Source organism: Xenopus laevis, chromosome 6S, assembly GCF_017654675.1.
Source record: "Xenopus laevis strain J_2021 chromosome 6S, Xenopus_laevis_v10.1, whole genome shotgun sequence".
Lineage (NCBI taxonomy): Eukaryota > Metazoa > Chordata > Amphibia > Anura > Pipidae > Xenopus > Xenopus laevis.
Genome location: NC_054382.1, coordinates 24729610 through 24746189, shown reverse-complemented (window position 1 = coordinate 24746189; position 16580 = coordinate 24729610). Strand labels below are relative to the sequence as shown.

Genomic DNA, 16580 nt, shown 5'->3' with positions numbered 1-16580 from the left:
AATGCGTGCTCTAGTGACAGTCTCGCGTGAGGAACCCTTGCACGCTATTGGTTCTACTGCTTTTTCCGGTGTTCAGTCTCGGAGAAGCGAGAGAGTGAGCTGTTCCTTCGCAGAATCTGATGGCTGAAAGCGCCCTAGTGCAAGTACAGGCGCACGCACACCATGAGCAACGAAAGATTTGCCCCTCACGTGCAAAGTACCGCGAAGGACGGAGGCCCAGAGCAGTCAAAGTGCGTGAAACTAGTAGTTATTTAGACATCCGTGTTGCAACCGGTATCGATAGTGTGTTACTTTTCTGTGGTGGGAGTGCGGTTTAGTAGAACGTTTCCATAGATTCTTGCTGCAGGATTCTTCCCTTGCGCCTCACAGTTGTTACTGACTTACAGCTGTCATAAAGATGTTCAGCAGCAGCTGCAGAGGTACAGGTAGGCTTGTTACCCGGTTAAGCCTCTAAATAGACTTGTATTGTGAAGTACTGAAGCACCTCCTCTTTGCAAACTCTGACAGAGCATTGCTGTGTGACAGGGATGAGAGTTCTAGTTTAACGCCAGTTAAAGGGCAAGTCAACCCCAAAATAAAAATGTGCCTGATAAAAGCATTTGCAATATACATTAAAGGCAAAAAAATAAAATCCCATTTTTACTTTCTTTAATGAAAAAGAAACCTATCTCCAATATACTTTAATTAAAAAAATATGTACCGTTTTTATAAGAAACCTGACTGTATGCAGTGAAATTCTCCCTTCATTTACTGCTGTGGATAGGAATTGTCAGATGGTCCCTAACTGCTGAGCAGGGAAACAATCATACTTATGAACAGCAGGGGGAGCCCCTGCCTTACTTCCCAGCCATGCAGAATTCAAGCAGCTTTGTTTGTTTCCCTATGGTACAAAGGAAGCATCAGGCTGAAGCATGGGGATACCTGGAAAGCTCTAGTTAAGAACTTTAAACATTACTAACAAGCTTTTCTGTTACCTTATAGGTGTATACTATTAATTTGGAGTCCCGGTACCTCTTGGTGCAAGGCGTTCCAGCAATCGGTGTAATGAAGGAGCTTATTGAGCAATTTGCCCTTTACGGAACCATAGAAGAGTATAACGCTTTAGACGAATACCCTGCTGAAGAATTCACTGAGGTGTATCTCATCAGATTCCAGAGGATACAGAGTGCAAGGTAAACCATGCTGCTGTACACACGGCCATCTCTCTGGCCATAATTATTCTTAATAACAAGTCATACAATTACATTTTCTTAAAACGGCAAAAAGTTGTGAGTTTTCTCCAAAAAGTAAAGCCCAAGATAAGTAAAAATTGAAATCATTTATTAGGACATACAGATAACTGCCTAACATGTTTCGTGCCTACTGGGGCACTTACTCTTACATTTACATAGGCTATGAGTAAGTAAGCCTATGAGTAAGTGCCCCAGTAGGCTCGAAACTAGCCATGTTAGGCAGTTATCTGTATGTCCTAATAAATTATTTGAATTTTTACTTATAATCTTGGTCTTTACTTTGTGGAGAAAACTCACAATTTTTTGCAGTTTTGGACTTTTGCACCCATGGACTGGGGTGAACTGTGAGTATTTTCTCTTTTCATTAATTGCTTTGGATATTTTGCTTTTTCATTAATAATGGTACACTTGTTGACACTGCGCACCAGTCTTTTTCATATTTTGACATAAATTACATTTTCTTCTCAAAGAAAAAACATTGTAAAAAAAATATGTACACGTTAACATTTCATTTTAACAATAATATATTTGTAACAAGTTGCCAAGCTTGCTGATTAGAAGTAGGGATGGGCGAATTTTTTACCCTTGTTTCGCTGAAAAAATGACGCCCATAGACTTGTATGGCGTCGTGCGTCAAAAAAAAAAGGCACAGGTCAAAACAATTTCAAATTTTTTTTGACGCCCATAGACTTTAATGGGCGTCTGCGACATTTCGCTGGCAGCAAATTTTTGACGAAACGGGTCAAATTTGCCCCTTCCCTGTTTACAAGACGCCCACAGCACGAAACTACAACCTAAACCATAAGCCCAAATCAACCCAGGACGGTGCAGTCTTTCTTGTGCACACTGACAAAAAAACAGCCTCAAATACTCTTTACTTTTTTTTCCCCTAACAATTCTAACACTCTCTTTTCTATAAAGGAATAACACAAATTTGATAAATATCATATTTTGATTTGAAATAGAATGTGCAGTTTTCCCAATGCATTTGTGTGTATTGAAATTAAAGCTATTATAAGGATTTTAAACTCACTGCTATTTTTCTGAACACAACTGTATATGAGTAATACAAATGTAACATTTATTAACCATCAAATATACATACAATAGTGACCTGCCTTCTTCATACATATAACCCTCTTCCATTCAATCAGTGCTTCCTCTGGCAGTTGCCTGAAAGTGTTTTTGTCAGCTTTTGTTGCTTGGAAATAAATGATGAGTAACAATCACCTGAAAAATGGCATGGCAGTTTGTGGGAAGTGATTTCGGTTTTTTACCATCTCCTTCCAAGCTACCTAAAATTCAAACATGTGTGCCATTGCCCTACCGTACTAGTGAAACAGTAGCCACTGCTGTTGAGCTTTGGATTTTGACCCCAAAAGACTTCAAGCTGTTGTTGCTGCAAAAGAGGGACTTTATTAATGTGTGTTAGGGCTGAACATTTATGCAAATGGCAAGATAGTTTCCTAACATCCTACAATCTAATGCACGTCTTTATTTTTTATTTATTAAAGTTTTATCTGGATGATAGGTCCCATACCCGTGGTATCTTAGTATCACTATTTTAGCTATAGTGACTGCTCCAATCTGACTCCATGTTGCTCCCCTATAAGAAAGTTATATTTTGTTATAATAATCCTTATGCTGCAAACAAGAATACAATGTTAAATCTATATTTAAATCTCACTGCACTCCTCTAGAGTTGCCAAGCGGAAGTTAGATGAACGCAGTTTCTTTGGCGGTGTGCTGCATATCTGCTACGCTCCAGAATTTGAGGCTGTCCAAGAGACTCGAGAGAAACTACAAGAAAGAAGAAAGTTTGTAGCAAGGGCCACATCTAGCAAAGGTTTGTTACAAAGCTCTGTCATATTGCTCAGGCCCGGATTTGTGGCACAGCCACTAAGGCCCGGGCCTAGGCCGGCAGAAGGGACGGCATGCTGCCCAGTGATTTGTGTATATAAGTGCACGCACAAGGGGAGGGGGAAGCGGATGGGGAGAGGGAGACACAGAGGGGGAAGCAGAAGGGGAGGCTGATGGGAAGGGCAGAGAGACGCGGAAGCAGAAGCTGATGGGTAAGCAGAAGGGGAGGGGAGAGAGACGAAGAGGGGGAAGCAGAAGGGGAGGGGAAGGGGAGAGAGAAGGGGAGGGGAAGGGGAGAGAGACGCGGAGGTGGAAGCAGAAGGGGAGGGGAAGGGTAAAGAAACTTGGAGGGGGAAGCAGAAGCTGATGGGGAAACAGAAGGGGAGGCGGACTGGGAGGGGAGGAAGACGGGGAAGGGGAGAGAGAAGGGGAGGGGGAGATGAGCAAAGACGGCCGCCCTGTTTGTAAATCCGGGCCTGATTTCGCTTCATACACAGTAGTGCCTAATAGTGCTTTTTACATGCATGCAAGGCACCCTGCATTCACCCCAACCTTGAACACATGCCTAACAGGTGCTTAATATATGCACCACCAATGCTTACCTTGCTTATCTTCAGGTGTTTGTTGCTTCCACTCAGGGCAGCCATCAGGGGGGGACAGGGGAGAGAGTTGTAGGGGGCCCCGAGGGTAAGAGGGGCCCCGCCCATGCCAGACTCACTTGATTAGCCGGGCCCCTCATCTTTCTGAGAGCTGCTGACTTTGGGAAGGCATGGACGTTTAAGGGGCCCTGGCCACCAATTTTCTTATAATGGGGGGGCTGGCCACCAATTTTTTTTCCTCGTGGGGTCCTAGCCACCAATATTTTTTAATGGGGGGGGGCCTGGCCACAAATCTTTTTTTTTTTTTTATGGGGGGCCCTGACCACCAATATCTTTTTATTTTTTATTAACATGTGGGAACCCTAGCCACCAATATTTTTTTTTTACTGGGTGGTGGGGGGCGGACCTGTGGGGTGGGGAGGGCGGACCTGTAGGTGGGGCTTGCGGTGGGCGCAGGAAAAGTTGTCGTATGGGGCCCTGTGATTTCTGATGGCGGTCCTGCAGTTCCACTAGTGACATTGGGGCAGACTTACTAAAGGGTGTAGTGGCCGTCGCTAGCGAGAATTCACCAGAAATCCCACCGCAGGGACGCAGCCAATTTACAGGCGTACAGGATAATTAGCTACCGAAAGAGAGCATCACTAGCGCTGTTTTGCTTTGTTTCACCAGGCGCAATTTCGCTCAGTTAAATGATCGTTACTCTGTAAATTCACAAGTGCAAATTTTCCATTACGTTACCCCTTTCGCCAGAGTTTCCTTCGCCAGTTTAGACCTGGTGAACTGATAAGATGAAGCTACATACTCCTCAATCTTATGTCAGTGACATCATATCCTGTATGCTGAAAATTCTGGCGTTTTGTCATATTTTAAAGTGGGATTGTCTTTAAAAGTTGTAACTGTTAAAAAATTTTTATTTTAACATTTTTTTGGGACATGCCACATTTGTTTTAGGGTGGGCTCATGTCTAGGGCATTAGAGGATCTCTTTTGACTTCATTTTGCTTCCTTTGACATTTGTAACAATAAGTGGCCACTTCAAGCATTTGCACCAACATCTCTAATAAGACGTATATATGACCTATATGTACCCACCCTATTTAAATTTAAGCATAAGAGTGCTAACGAAGTTTTGCTAGGCAGAAATTAACACTAACGAAAGTTCGCTTTGAAATGCTCGTACTGACAAATTAACACTAGCAAAACTTCGCCAGCGTACGGCTGCCGAGACGCAACTGCGCATTTTAGTGAATTAGCGTAGTGGTAACGAATTTCCACCTGGCGAAGTTGCGTGAAGTTTGGCCTTTAGTGAATTTGCCCCATTATCTGCTTGCCTCTTGGGAAAAACTTGTACACTCCTGAATCAATGATCTTTTTAATTCCTTCTTTTAAAAACTGTGTGCTCAGGTCAAAATCAATAGAAAATTTTGTGACTTAACACAAAAATCTTTATGCGCACCACAATTTGTTGTGTGCGCTGTCCTCAAAATTTGTGTGCATGATCTTAGAGGCAACATTATCCTGAAGTAGAAATGGAGTAGTACCTAAGATGGACACAAGAGTTGAACTGATTGGGGATATTAAAATTGTACAGGGCCACTGCTCTGGGAGGAAACACCGCATCCAGATTCCCTAAAACGAAATATCCCTGTAAAACTTACTGTGTATATCCCTGTAAGCTACACTGTGTATTTACTAGAGCTTTACGTATATGTGTTTTAAGCATATTGTAAGTCATGGGGTGAGGTATCATGCTTTTCTATGTATAAAAGGTACATTTCTTGTACTCTAAACTGTATTTCACCACAGTATGAGGGAGGCTTCAATACTGCATGTACTCATGGGGATTAAGTGGCACCAGAATACATTTAAAGGAGAAGGAAAGCTACAGAGGTAGTTTATTGCCAATAGATTAACCACAATAGTGCAAGCTAGAATGCTTTACCATACCAGAGTAAAAAGCTCTAGAAGCTCTCTGTTTGTTTAGGATAGCAGCTGCCATATTAGTTTGGTGTGACATCACTTCCTGTCTGAGTCTCTCATAGCTCTAGGCTCAGATTACAGCAGAGGAGCAAACTGAGCATGCTCAAGCCCTAGCCTTGGAGGTTTAAGATGAAAACAGGAAGTCTGATATAGAAGTCCATGTGTACACAATAGAAGGAAATAAATACAGTGTTTCTTTTGATAGAGCAGCATTACTTTACTGGTGTATTTATATAGACCTTTCTGATAAAGCTTACTTAATTTTAGCCTTTCCTTCTCCCTGAAATCACAGCAACACAAGAAATGTTACATCCTACATATGTGTCGTGTGATACAAAAGGAATAAGCAGCTGCTGTTTCTTCTTATTAGATCAGAATACAGCTGACAAGAAACAAGAAGTTGCTAAGATCGCTACTCCGGCATCTACTGCAAGTGCTTCACCTATTTACTGCAGAGATCCTCCTTTACATGACACGGGTGACTGGGAATCTTGCCATACTGAATCTGCTCTTTCACACGAACAAATATACAGGCCCGTTTCAACATACGAGGACCCTAACATCGATACATCTGAAGAAACCGTTCAGCCGACATTTGCATCCAGCAGAATTGGCTACATGCACAATACTGGGCCAAAAGTGCCAGGAAAAAGTACCGCAAGATTTATGCCCAGAACTACTCAACTGCAGGAGAGACAGAGAAAGAGACAGCAAAACGACGCCCTTGCTCTATGTGGCTCAGTTCCAGGCAGTCAGGAAATTGTAATTGGACCACAGTTGCCAGAAATACCAAAATTAGACATGGATAATGATTCCCTGAATATCACAGCCAATGTCATCAGGGAAAAACTAAAAGAGGTGAGTTTGTAAATAATGGCCTCCCACGTGTTGTTTACTGTATAAAAACAGTACCAAATAATAGTATTATTGACAAATATCACTTGTTCCAAATTTCACTACTTTTTATTATATAACTCATTTTATACACCAACTTATATATGTATATGCCTGGTATAAAAATATCATCTGCTAAAGTAAGCACTATGGCTTCTTCCACTGATATTTATGTTAACTAATACTGACATTTATATCCATTATCCAAATCTGTGTACTTTAGTGTTAGCGTGAGGAAATGTAGTATATATTGTATCTGCAAATAGAAGCACATACAAACATACAATCGTTCTCCTACTGTTAAGTTACAGTTTTTACGACAGCCTGTGATTGGTAAATGATATTCAGAAATGACCACTTTCACTTTTTGGTGAGTCATTTACATTTTATTCTGGAGCACCTTGTTCTCTCCTAACTGTTGAAATGCTCGCTGGAATAACCCTGAGCCGGTGCAGTTTTCTGCTGATAGGAGCACCGGCCCGGGGTTTCAGTTAAATAAATACAATCACTTGGGGGTGTCTAACATTTGGCACCCCCAAGTGCACAAAGACTTTCCTTCACCTTTAAGCTGAGAACACACATAGCTTTGAAGTGGATCTACTCCCTTCCTCCGCTCTGTTGACTTGCACGGAAAATGCCAGTTTCCGCTTGAGTGCAGGTACACGGAGCAGAGTAGAAGCTGGCATGAAAATGCCTCTTTTTGCTTTTTCTGCCCAACCTTCTTTCTATTAACCAGTTTGTCCTCAGCCTTAGGCCTGAGCATGAGTAAACCTAAACACTTTCTAAAGAACACTGCAGATCAAGTTTCTTGAGTGATACAAAATAGTTACTTTGTGATGTTAGAAGTGACTGCCCATGACCAAATCCAGCATCTGAAAAAGTAGTGTGAATTGGGGCTAACTACTTTCTACTTTTGTCCTTGAGACCTGCCTTCTGCGCTATTTTTTTCAAGGGATATGAAAGAGAAACTAAGACTACTGTATAATGTGAATACACTGCCATATAATTGAGAAAAATAATAAATAAAAATAAATAAATAAAAATAATCGGCGTGTTTGTTCCTGTAGGTGTCCTGTACAGTCATATCAGCAGCCCCTGGAAGAACATCAGAGGATGCAGCAACGAGACCTCCAGTAAAGCAAAGAAGAAGAATTTAGTCTGACTGCAAAGAATGTCACTTTGTATATGTTTGAGTGTTTGTACATTTACCGTATTCAACCCTCAGTTTCCTCTAATCACTTTAATAAATTATTTTTGTATATATTTACATGCAGACAACTTTTTATGACATAAATACCCTTTCCAAGCCTTTTCCAAGCAGCTCCAGCTATAAGAAAGTGCAGTAGCTGTCTTTTAAAGGGTTAGTGACATCAATCAATCGTAATGAAATATAAAGTACTGTTAAACTTGTTTGTTACTTTTAAGGCTCTAATATATCTTATATAAAGAGCTACATAGTAGTATGGGGACATGGGTGCTGCCATTCAAGTTCCAGAAGAGTCAAATTAGCTCAGCAGACCACAAGCAAGTTGTGTAGAAGACACAGGTAAAATGTAATTCATGTCTCTCTATGGGGCAAATTTACTTACCTCTGAAATTACGCCAGCGACGGCTTCGCTGACATCACAAACTTCGCCAGACGTAAATTCGCCAGGACAACTCTAATTCACGAAAATCCGAAGTTGCATCCAGGGCGCCGAATGCATGGGAAGTTGCAATAGCGTTACTGCGGCAATCAATGCTAAGTTACGCTAGCGTTGGCTAATTTGCATACGGCGGGAAGTTAAAGTTGAATGGACGTATATGTTGCAGCAAATACATTGCACTACACAAGCCCAGGGAACCTTAATAAAAGAAAATAGAGTTGTTATAATGCCCTACACATGAGCCCAGTGTATAGTTTGTGCCATATGTAAGTAATGTAGGGGGGAAGCCGGGTACCCCAAAAAAAATTACCATCTTTTGCAGCCTATCACTCTGCGCCCGTTAGTAAATCGGCAAAGTAATGAAATGACGTCATGCGGGGTGACACCAAAAATGCTGTTTCTGAAGCAAAAACCAAGAAATGCAGAAGAATTGTGGAATGTAACAGGAGGCAGAAGTTGGTGGACTCCATGTAACACAGATGTGCAGCCTTTCTCAGAAACACTGATTATACAACTAAATATTAGTTCAGTGATTTAAAGGAAAGCTAAATGTTGAAACATTTTTCAGTTTAAACAGTGAATGTTTGAGTTTGTATTCATGTTTTGATTTGGAATAGAATGTGCAGTGTTCCCAGTGCATTTGCGTGTATGGAAATAAAAGCTATTGTAAGTATTTACTTTTTTAAACACACTGCTATTATTCTGAACACAACTGTATACGAGTAATACAAATGTAACATTTATTAACCATCAAATACACATACAATAGTGACCTGCCTTCTTCATACACATAACCCCCTTCTATTAAATTAGTGCCTCCTATGGCAGTTGCCTGAAAGTGTCAAGTAAAGTCAAAAAAGTTAAAATTACTTTAAACCTATCTTCAGTTTGCTTTAATTCAAAAATCTGTATAGTTTCCATAAAAACCGTGATCTTTTGTGCTCCAGCTCCCCTTCTCTCCACGCGTATGGACTTCTGCCTGCATGAACTCCTCAACCCGGCCGGGCTGGTGGCTTCTTTACTTCAAGATGATAAGCAATACTTCGGGTTAATTTATCTGTTCCTTCTTGACTAAAGCTAACCTTCATGACAGCTCCACTGCTTCCCTGACACTTCAGAACTCAAAGGAGGGGAGATTGTTTTGAAGTAGAACGACTAGTGGCAGACCACCTTGGTTGACGAATTCATGAAGGCTAAAGTCCATGCACATGGAGAGCAGATAATCATGATTTTTATGAAAAGGGTACACCATTTTTTATTGAAGTATATTAAAGGTAGGTTTATGTTAAGGTAGTGGACCCATAAACGGAATTACATTTTTTCAGTTTACACCCCCTTTAAAACATTTTTCATTTTATACAGTGAATGAGTTTATAAAGAGTTTACACTGCTATTTTTTGGAACATCTAGAACATCCTAAAACTCCTTTTCTTCACTTTCTGTAAACGAAAAACAAATTTGATACATTTTTCTTCATTCTTGATTTGGCATAGAATGTGCAGTGTTCCCAATGCATTTGCGTGTTTAGAAATAAAAGCTATTATAAGGATTTTGAGCTTTATTCCCACTGCTATTATTCTGAACACAACTATATGTAAGGGTTCTTATGAACAGGTGTACCTAGTCGCCATTTGATCCAGTGGCATCTTTATGTATTCCACCACAAGGAAATGTAGCATTTAAAGGAGAAGGAAAGCTTGTCGGCGCTAACCCCCCTCCCTCCTCCCCCCTGGCCTACCCCTCCCGCTGGGCAAATGCCCCTAACTTGTTACTTACCCTTCTGCGCAGGTCCAGTCCAGGGAGTTCACAGGCGACATCTTCCACGCGATCTTCTTCCTCCTTTGACCGGCGTTTTGGCGCATGCGCAGTAGGATCATTTCGCCGGTACGGATCTACTGCGCATGCGCCAAAAGTCACGCGCATGCGCAGTAGATCGTACCGGCGAAATGATCCTACTGCGCATGCGCCGGTCAAAGCAGGAAGAAGATCGTGTGGAAGAAGATGTCGCCTGTGAACTCCCTGGACTGGACTGGACCTGCGCAGAAGGGTAAGTAACAAGTTAGGGGCATTTGCCCAGCGGGAGGGGTAGGCCAGGGGGGAGGAGGGAGGGGGGGCAATACACGGGAGGGGGGAGGGGGGTTAGCGCCGACGAGCTTTCCTTCTCCTTTAAAGGGCATGTAAAGGCAAAAAAATAAAATCCCTTTTTTACTTTCTTTAATGAAAAATATACTCTAATAAAAAAAATGTCTACCGTTTTTATAAGAAACCTGACTGTATGCAGTGAAATTCTCCCTTCATTTACTGCTGTGGATAGGAATTGTCAGATGGTCCCTAACTGCACTGTATATTGTGAGTGGGTCCCTAAGCTCAGTAAGTGACAGCAGCACAGAGCATGTGCAGTGAATCACGAGGAAAAGAAGATGGGGGAGCTACTGGGGCATCTTTGGAGACACAGATTTTTACTGCTAAAGGGCTGTGGTTGCCTTGGGCTGGTACAAAAGCCTAAAACATTCCTAGCCTACTTCTTTAGTTTAACTTTCCTTGTCCTTTACAGGCTATAATGCATTATTCAAAAAGGAGGGGGGGGGATGACGACAGGATTAGAATAAAAAGTGTATGGCTAGTTCTCCAGAAAGGCTGATTTGTCAGCCAGTTCTCTGGCCTCTGCCCACCCCTGAGCTGCCCAAACTCTAGACACATGGTTCAGGAAGAAGATCACGTGGAAGAAGATGTCATCTGTGAACTCCCTGGACTGGACCTGTGCAGAAGGGTAAGTAACAAGTTAGGGGCATTTGCCCAGTGGGACGGGTAGGCCAGGGGGGAGGAGGGAGGGTGGGCAACACACGGGAGGGGAGAGGGTTTTTGCGCCAACTAGGTTTCCTTCCCCTGTAACGTGGCCATACCTAGGCTGATAAAAGCTGACAACTTGGTCCCTTCAGGTTGAGTTAGTAATTTTTTAGCCAATATGTATGGCTCTTGAAAGAGCCTGCCCAGCTGATATCTGGCTATAAGGGCAGGACTACACGGCCGATTCCGCCGCGATCCGACATGGCATCACGTCGGATGAGACGGAAATAAGGTAAGTAATGCCAGTGTCGGATCGTGTAACATTGTTGATGCGACGCGACAACTGTCAGATGCAGTCGCATCAAAGCTGCAACACAATCCGACAATTGAATTACTCACCTTATTTCCGTCGCATCCAACGTGACGCCTGTGATTTTGCAAAGCGCGTTGGAATCGGCCGTGTAGTCCTGCCCTAAGACTGGCAGGTCTGAAAATCCAACCAGGTGAGAAACGTGGTCCTTGTCCAATGGCCGTTTTATGATCTGATCAGTCTTGTTTAGCCCAACATGTGACCGGCCAAATTAGGCAGAGATCTACACAGTTATTTAGGGATAGCGGTACCCAGTTTAACATCTGCAACATTAATCTAGGAAATGAAAACAAACGGTGGAGTAAATGTTTAATCAGACTTTTTTTTTTTTTAATCCATTTTCTGAACAGCATTCATTTGGCCAAACATCTACATAAGTATATGCTACTGTGTATAAAGTGGGAATGTATCAAGTATAGATTATGAAAGTGCAAATAACATTTCAAGGTTACAGTAACGGTATTTCTCTGACATTATAAAATAAGCGGTTTACAAAATAGCTTGTCCGATTTGGATTTCTGAATTGTAAAAGTCTTTTTGCGGATGTTTTCGTTGTACCAAGAGATGTATTTGGTGGAACCAAACCTAAGGAGAGATACAGGATCCAAGGGATATACCATTGTCACACAGAGGGTTGTTTGTGGTCAGTACAGTGTACGCAAATCTATCCACACACTGATGCTTTCCAAGGAGAAACACAGCTGGCTGGAACCATTTGTTTGTGTGCATAAAAGAAAGCCACCGTTGTGTGCAACTAATCAGAAAATAATATACACAAGGAGCTATTTTAAGGGATCTAGTGTTTAATATATTTATACTGATGTCTAAAAGAAAAGAACAACTTTAATGTAAATAAAACAAAGAAGGAAATCTTACAAAATCTGAAACAAGTGGATTTAGTGAAGTTGAAGCTTCTACAGAAAAACAGAAAAAGCCCTTGCAGAGTGGTTCCATAGGAGATGTGCTGAAGCCTTACCTCTATACATAAGATACATTGTGTGAGTGATGTCGATTCGGGAAAGCTGAGCCCCCAGCTGGTGTTAGACTACAAGTCCCAAGCACCCCCAGCATCCTTCAGCTCTCAGTTGGATACTATAACTTGTACATCAAGAGCTAAATATCCTCAACATAAACGCAAATTGATTGGTGATTATACAATGTAAAGATAAGCACCAAGAACATTATTGGCCAAATGGCATGGGCAGCCTTGGCAAGTTAAGTAGTAGTTATCAGTTTCTGAGATTCACATTGTGCTCACCGAGCACCAGGTGCCAACAAATGTTTGTAACTGCCACTTAAAGGAATTCTGTCATGAAAAAAACACTTTTTTCCTCCAAAACACTTTAGCTAATAGTGCTGCTCCAGCAGAATTCTGCACTGAAATCCATTTTTTAATAGTTACATAGTTAGATCGGGTTGAAAAAAGTCCATCAAGTTCAACCCCTCCAAATCAAAACCCAATATCCATACACACACCCCTCTCTACTTTCACATAAATTCTATATACCCATATCTATATTAACTATAGAGTTTAGTATCACAATAGCCTTTGATATTATGTCTGTCCAAGAAATCATCCAAGCCATTCTTAAAGTCATTAACTGAATCAGCATCACAACATCACCCGGCAGTGCATTCCACAACCTCACTGTCCTGACTGTGAAGAACCCTCTACGTTGCTTCAAATGAAAGTTCTTTTCTTCTAGTCTAAAGGGGTGGCCTCTGGTACGGTGATCCACTTTATGGGTAAAAAGGTCCCCTGCTATTTGTCTATAATGTCCTCTAATGTACTTGTATAGTGTAATCATGCCCCCTCTCAAGCTTCCTTTCTCCAGAGAAATAGTTAATTTTAAAATCAGATATTGGGCTATACATGTTAATTTCCCAGGTGCCCTCAGTCATGTGGCTTGTGATAAACTTAAGGTCCCCATACACAGAGAGATCTCTCTCCGATATGCCCACCTTGAGGTGGGCAATATCGGACTGATCCAATCGTGGGCCCTAGGGCCCAACGATCGGATCCTAACTAATGGGAACAGGCGGTCGGGATTGCGGGACCACATCAACGAACAGATGCGGCTGCAATCTGACGGGATTTTTAGTCCCATCCGATCGAGATCTGGCCGACTTTCGGTCAGTTCTCGATTGGGGAAGCCTGTCGGGGGGCCCCATACACGGGCCAATAAGCTGCCGACTCGGTCTGTTGGCAGTTTTATCGGCCCGTGTATGGCCTCCTTTAGAGATATTGACACCAGAAATTAAAATCTTTTATATCTATCATAATATTGCATTTGAGAGCTACTTATACATTTTGCCATAAAGCATTTGCATAATGCTTTTACATTACCTGTCTGCTGCCCCATGTTCCAGTATGAGGGGGCTGCCATATTTGTGCAGCAGGAGTCCGTTAGCATTAGAAACTTTTTTTTTTGTTTTTTGCATATGCAAATTAGGGGTTGGAAGGGGAAAACATTTTTTACTTCCTTGTTTTGTGACAAAAAGTCCCGTGATTTCCCTCCCTGCCCCTAATTTGCATATGCAAATTAGAATTAGGATTCGGTTGGCCGGGCACAAGGATCGTGCTGAAAAAGGCCGAATCCCGAACCAAATCCTGAATTCGGTGCATCCCTAATCAAAATCCAAGTCCCACTGTGGCTCCTCTAGTTTCATTGAGTAGGATAATCAATTGCTTATCTGAAAGCAGTTCCATTGCGAAGTGCTGGCTCTTTCTGAAAGCAAAGGATCAGGCACAAGATGGCTGCCTACACAGCCATATTACAGTTAAAATAAATACACTTGATGGTTCAGGAATAAAATTTTATATGGTAGAGTGAATTATTTGCAATGTATAATTTAGAAATAAAAACTACACCATAAAACCATGACAGAATCCCTTTAAGATAAGTATAACCTAGCAGTCCCATACTGCAACCTCCTCTTTCCTACCTGCGGTGGTGGCTGGGGGAATTTGTTTGTGCTCCTACAGGGAGAGAGCTGCTGAATTCTCTTTCCATTACGGTAGAAGATTCTGTTTAGCTCTTTATAAGTGCATGTAGCTATTACAGCAGGCAGCTGCTCTACAAGTGCCAACCTTTCTCCGTGGCTTAAATGCTGTTCCTAAAACATGACAAAAGCACACGTGATTTTTATTGAATTATTTGCACGTAAACATAGTGCCATATTAAAAAAAACTGTGGCAATGCATATTTTATAACTGCAAAACAGTTGTTTTATTTAGGTATGAGATTAGTTTCCCCTTTAAAGAAAGACTGCTTGCCTTTTACTCTAGCTCAGATCACAGAGAGAGACCATACCCAGCCAGATAGGCGCTATAGTCTATGGAACTGCAGTATTAACTGAGCACTGAGGTTTGTTATTGGCCCTAGAGTCCCAGAGGAAAGAGTAATAGTTCTATTACAGACCTGCAATATGGCAGCTACTGATCTGGATAATTAAAGGCACGGCGACAAGTTGTGCAACCAAAGCTCCTGCTCGTAGGGAAAGTTGACCTGACCACTAAATATGATTATTTACTTTAAAACACCCAGTACCCGCATTGACCCATCTCTACTGCCTTTCGGGTTGCCACCGTTTAATAAAATAACCACCGGCTGGTGGTGGGGGCGTGAACAAAGGGGCGGGTCGTGATGTAGAAAGGGGCGGATCATAATGTAGAAAGGGGCGGGGCCAGCTTGTCCAGAAGGCAGCAAAAAGGTAAATTTTGAGCAGATTGGGGACAAGCCAAGGGCTTTTGTTAGGAGTATTACAAATTTACCAGCAGCTACATTGCCGGTAAATTTTTAATACCGGACCCGACCTTGACAGGTGTGTTACCGGCTATGCTGGTAAAACACCGGCCGGGTGGCAACCCTAACTGCCTTGATATAGACATGTACTGGAGAGTGTAGTATTGAAATATCCCTGTTCAAACCCTGGAAAAATAATCCAGGAAATGAAACTGTTTGCACAAGGGATCAGCAGCTGCTACTCACTCCCCTGCTGGACAGCTGAGGAAGTGCAGATGTTGCATGCAGGGGTGAAACTACAGAAGAAGCAGGCCCTGCGGCTGCAGGGGGACCCAGGATGTATAGGGAGCCCCTTGAGACCCTAATTAATGAGCATATATTGAATATATACGTGTAATACAGGAAAACCTCTGGATATCTTGGGGGCTCAGTAACATCTAGTTACAGCACTGGTTGCATGGGTCTGCCACTTTCAGAAAACCATGGAGGGATCATATAAAGGGCCACTGATTATAAGATACGTTCCAACATTTATGACCCCGACGAGTGCTGCTCTTGAGACAACCTCTGTATAGAAAATACACACCATGTACACCCATGTGACTAACTGGTAAATGCCTAATATCAATCAAGTATTCATAATACACAGATATATATACATTTACACTGATTTAGGAATAAATATCTTTTTAGTTAACCACCAAAAACGGCTCATGTTAAAATATATTCTACCATTTATGTGTTATCGGACGAGTCCAACATTTCATTTTGGCACGTGAGACATCGATAACCTGATTGGTGACATCCTATGATAAAGTGCGGCTATGCCTCATTCCTCTCACCCCCCACCTGTATTCCCCTAACAAATGTGGTTTTAATATTTTTGAATCCCACTTTGCTTTCAGTGTAGTCATTTAAAGGGTAAATAAGCTTTATTTAGTTGATGGGGGAGCCTGGTTAATTTTTTTTAAAAGTTCACAGTAAAGCCTTGAGTTTTTATATACAAACAGATCTGCAATAATAATAACCAACACCAGCGGGAGCTGCTAGAATACGTGTCCACCCTAAAAATCGTTTCTTGAAGACTCCCGCACTCTGTGCCTGCACATTATCACTTATAGAGGCAGACATACGATAGGCTCTCATACAGTACAGTCTATTTAGGCTTAATACTGATAAATAGGGTACATTGTCTCTGATGCTTTGTGAATACTGAAATGTTGACCAATCTGGCCACTGCCCTGTTTAAAGGGAACATATACCCTATGGGTTAGTAGTACAATCAGTAAAACCATAGTAGAACCATATCTTCAAAAGAGTTAAAGGGAGAGTTATTATTATTAACATTTATTTATATAGCGCCAGCATATTTCACAGCGCTGTAGCATTAAAGAAGTTCTACTAAATAAATAGATTTGTGCATTTTAAGAATATTTTCAGTGGAATATTCAATATATCTACCTGAGC

The 16580-nt window shown here is 41.8% G+C and overlaps 1 protein-coding gene across 2 annotated transcripts; it reads left to right on the top strand.

Annotated features, from left to right (window-relative positions):
• The first annotated feature begins 21 nt into the window (after positions 1 to 21).
• rbm48.S (RNA binding motif protein 48 S homeolog) lies at positions 22 to 7831 on the top strand. Of its 2 annotated transcripts, none has more exons than XM_018269177.2 (5): positions 22 to 230; positions 982 to 1172; positions 2933 to 3078; positions 6041 to 6528; positions 7632 to 7831. In XM_018269177.2, the coding sequence occupies exons 1-5, from the start codon at positions 120 to 122 to the stop codon at positions 7719 to 7721; spliced, it is 1026 nt and encodes a 341-aa protein (XP_018124666.1). In that variant the 5' UTR covers positions 22 to 119; the 3' UTR covers positions 7722 to 7831. The 2 variants fall into 2 exon arrangements, with proteins under 2 accessions (XP_018124666.1, XP_041423401.1); XM_041567467.1 differs by lacking the exon at positions 22 to 230 and adding an exon at positions 284 to 425.
• Positions 7832 to 16580: the final 8749 nt, after the last annotated feature.

Coding starts and splice junctions, on each gene's coding strand:
- rbm48.S (XM_018269177.2), top strand. CDS start 120: ATGGCTGAAAGCGCCCTAGTGCAAGTACAGGCGCACGCACACCATGAG. Junction 3,079..6,040: donor AAGGGCCACATCTAGCAAAG/GTTTGTTACAAA, acceptor TCTTCTTATTAG/ATCAGAATACAGCTGACAAG. Junction 6,529..7,631: donor TCAGGGAAAAACTAAAAGAG/GTGAGTTTGTAA, acceptor TTGTTCCTGTAG/GTGTCCTGTACAGTCATATC.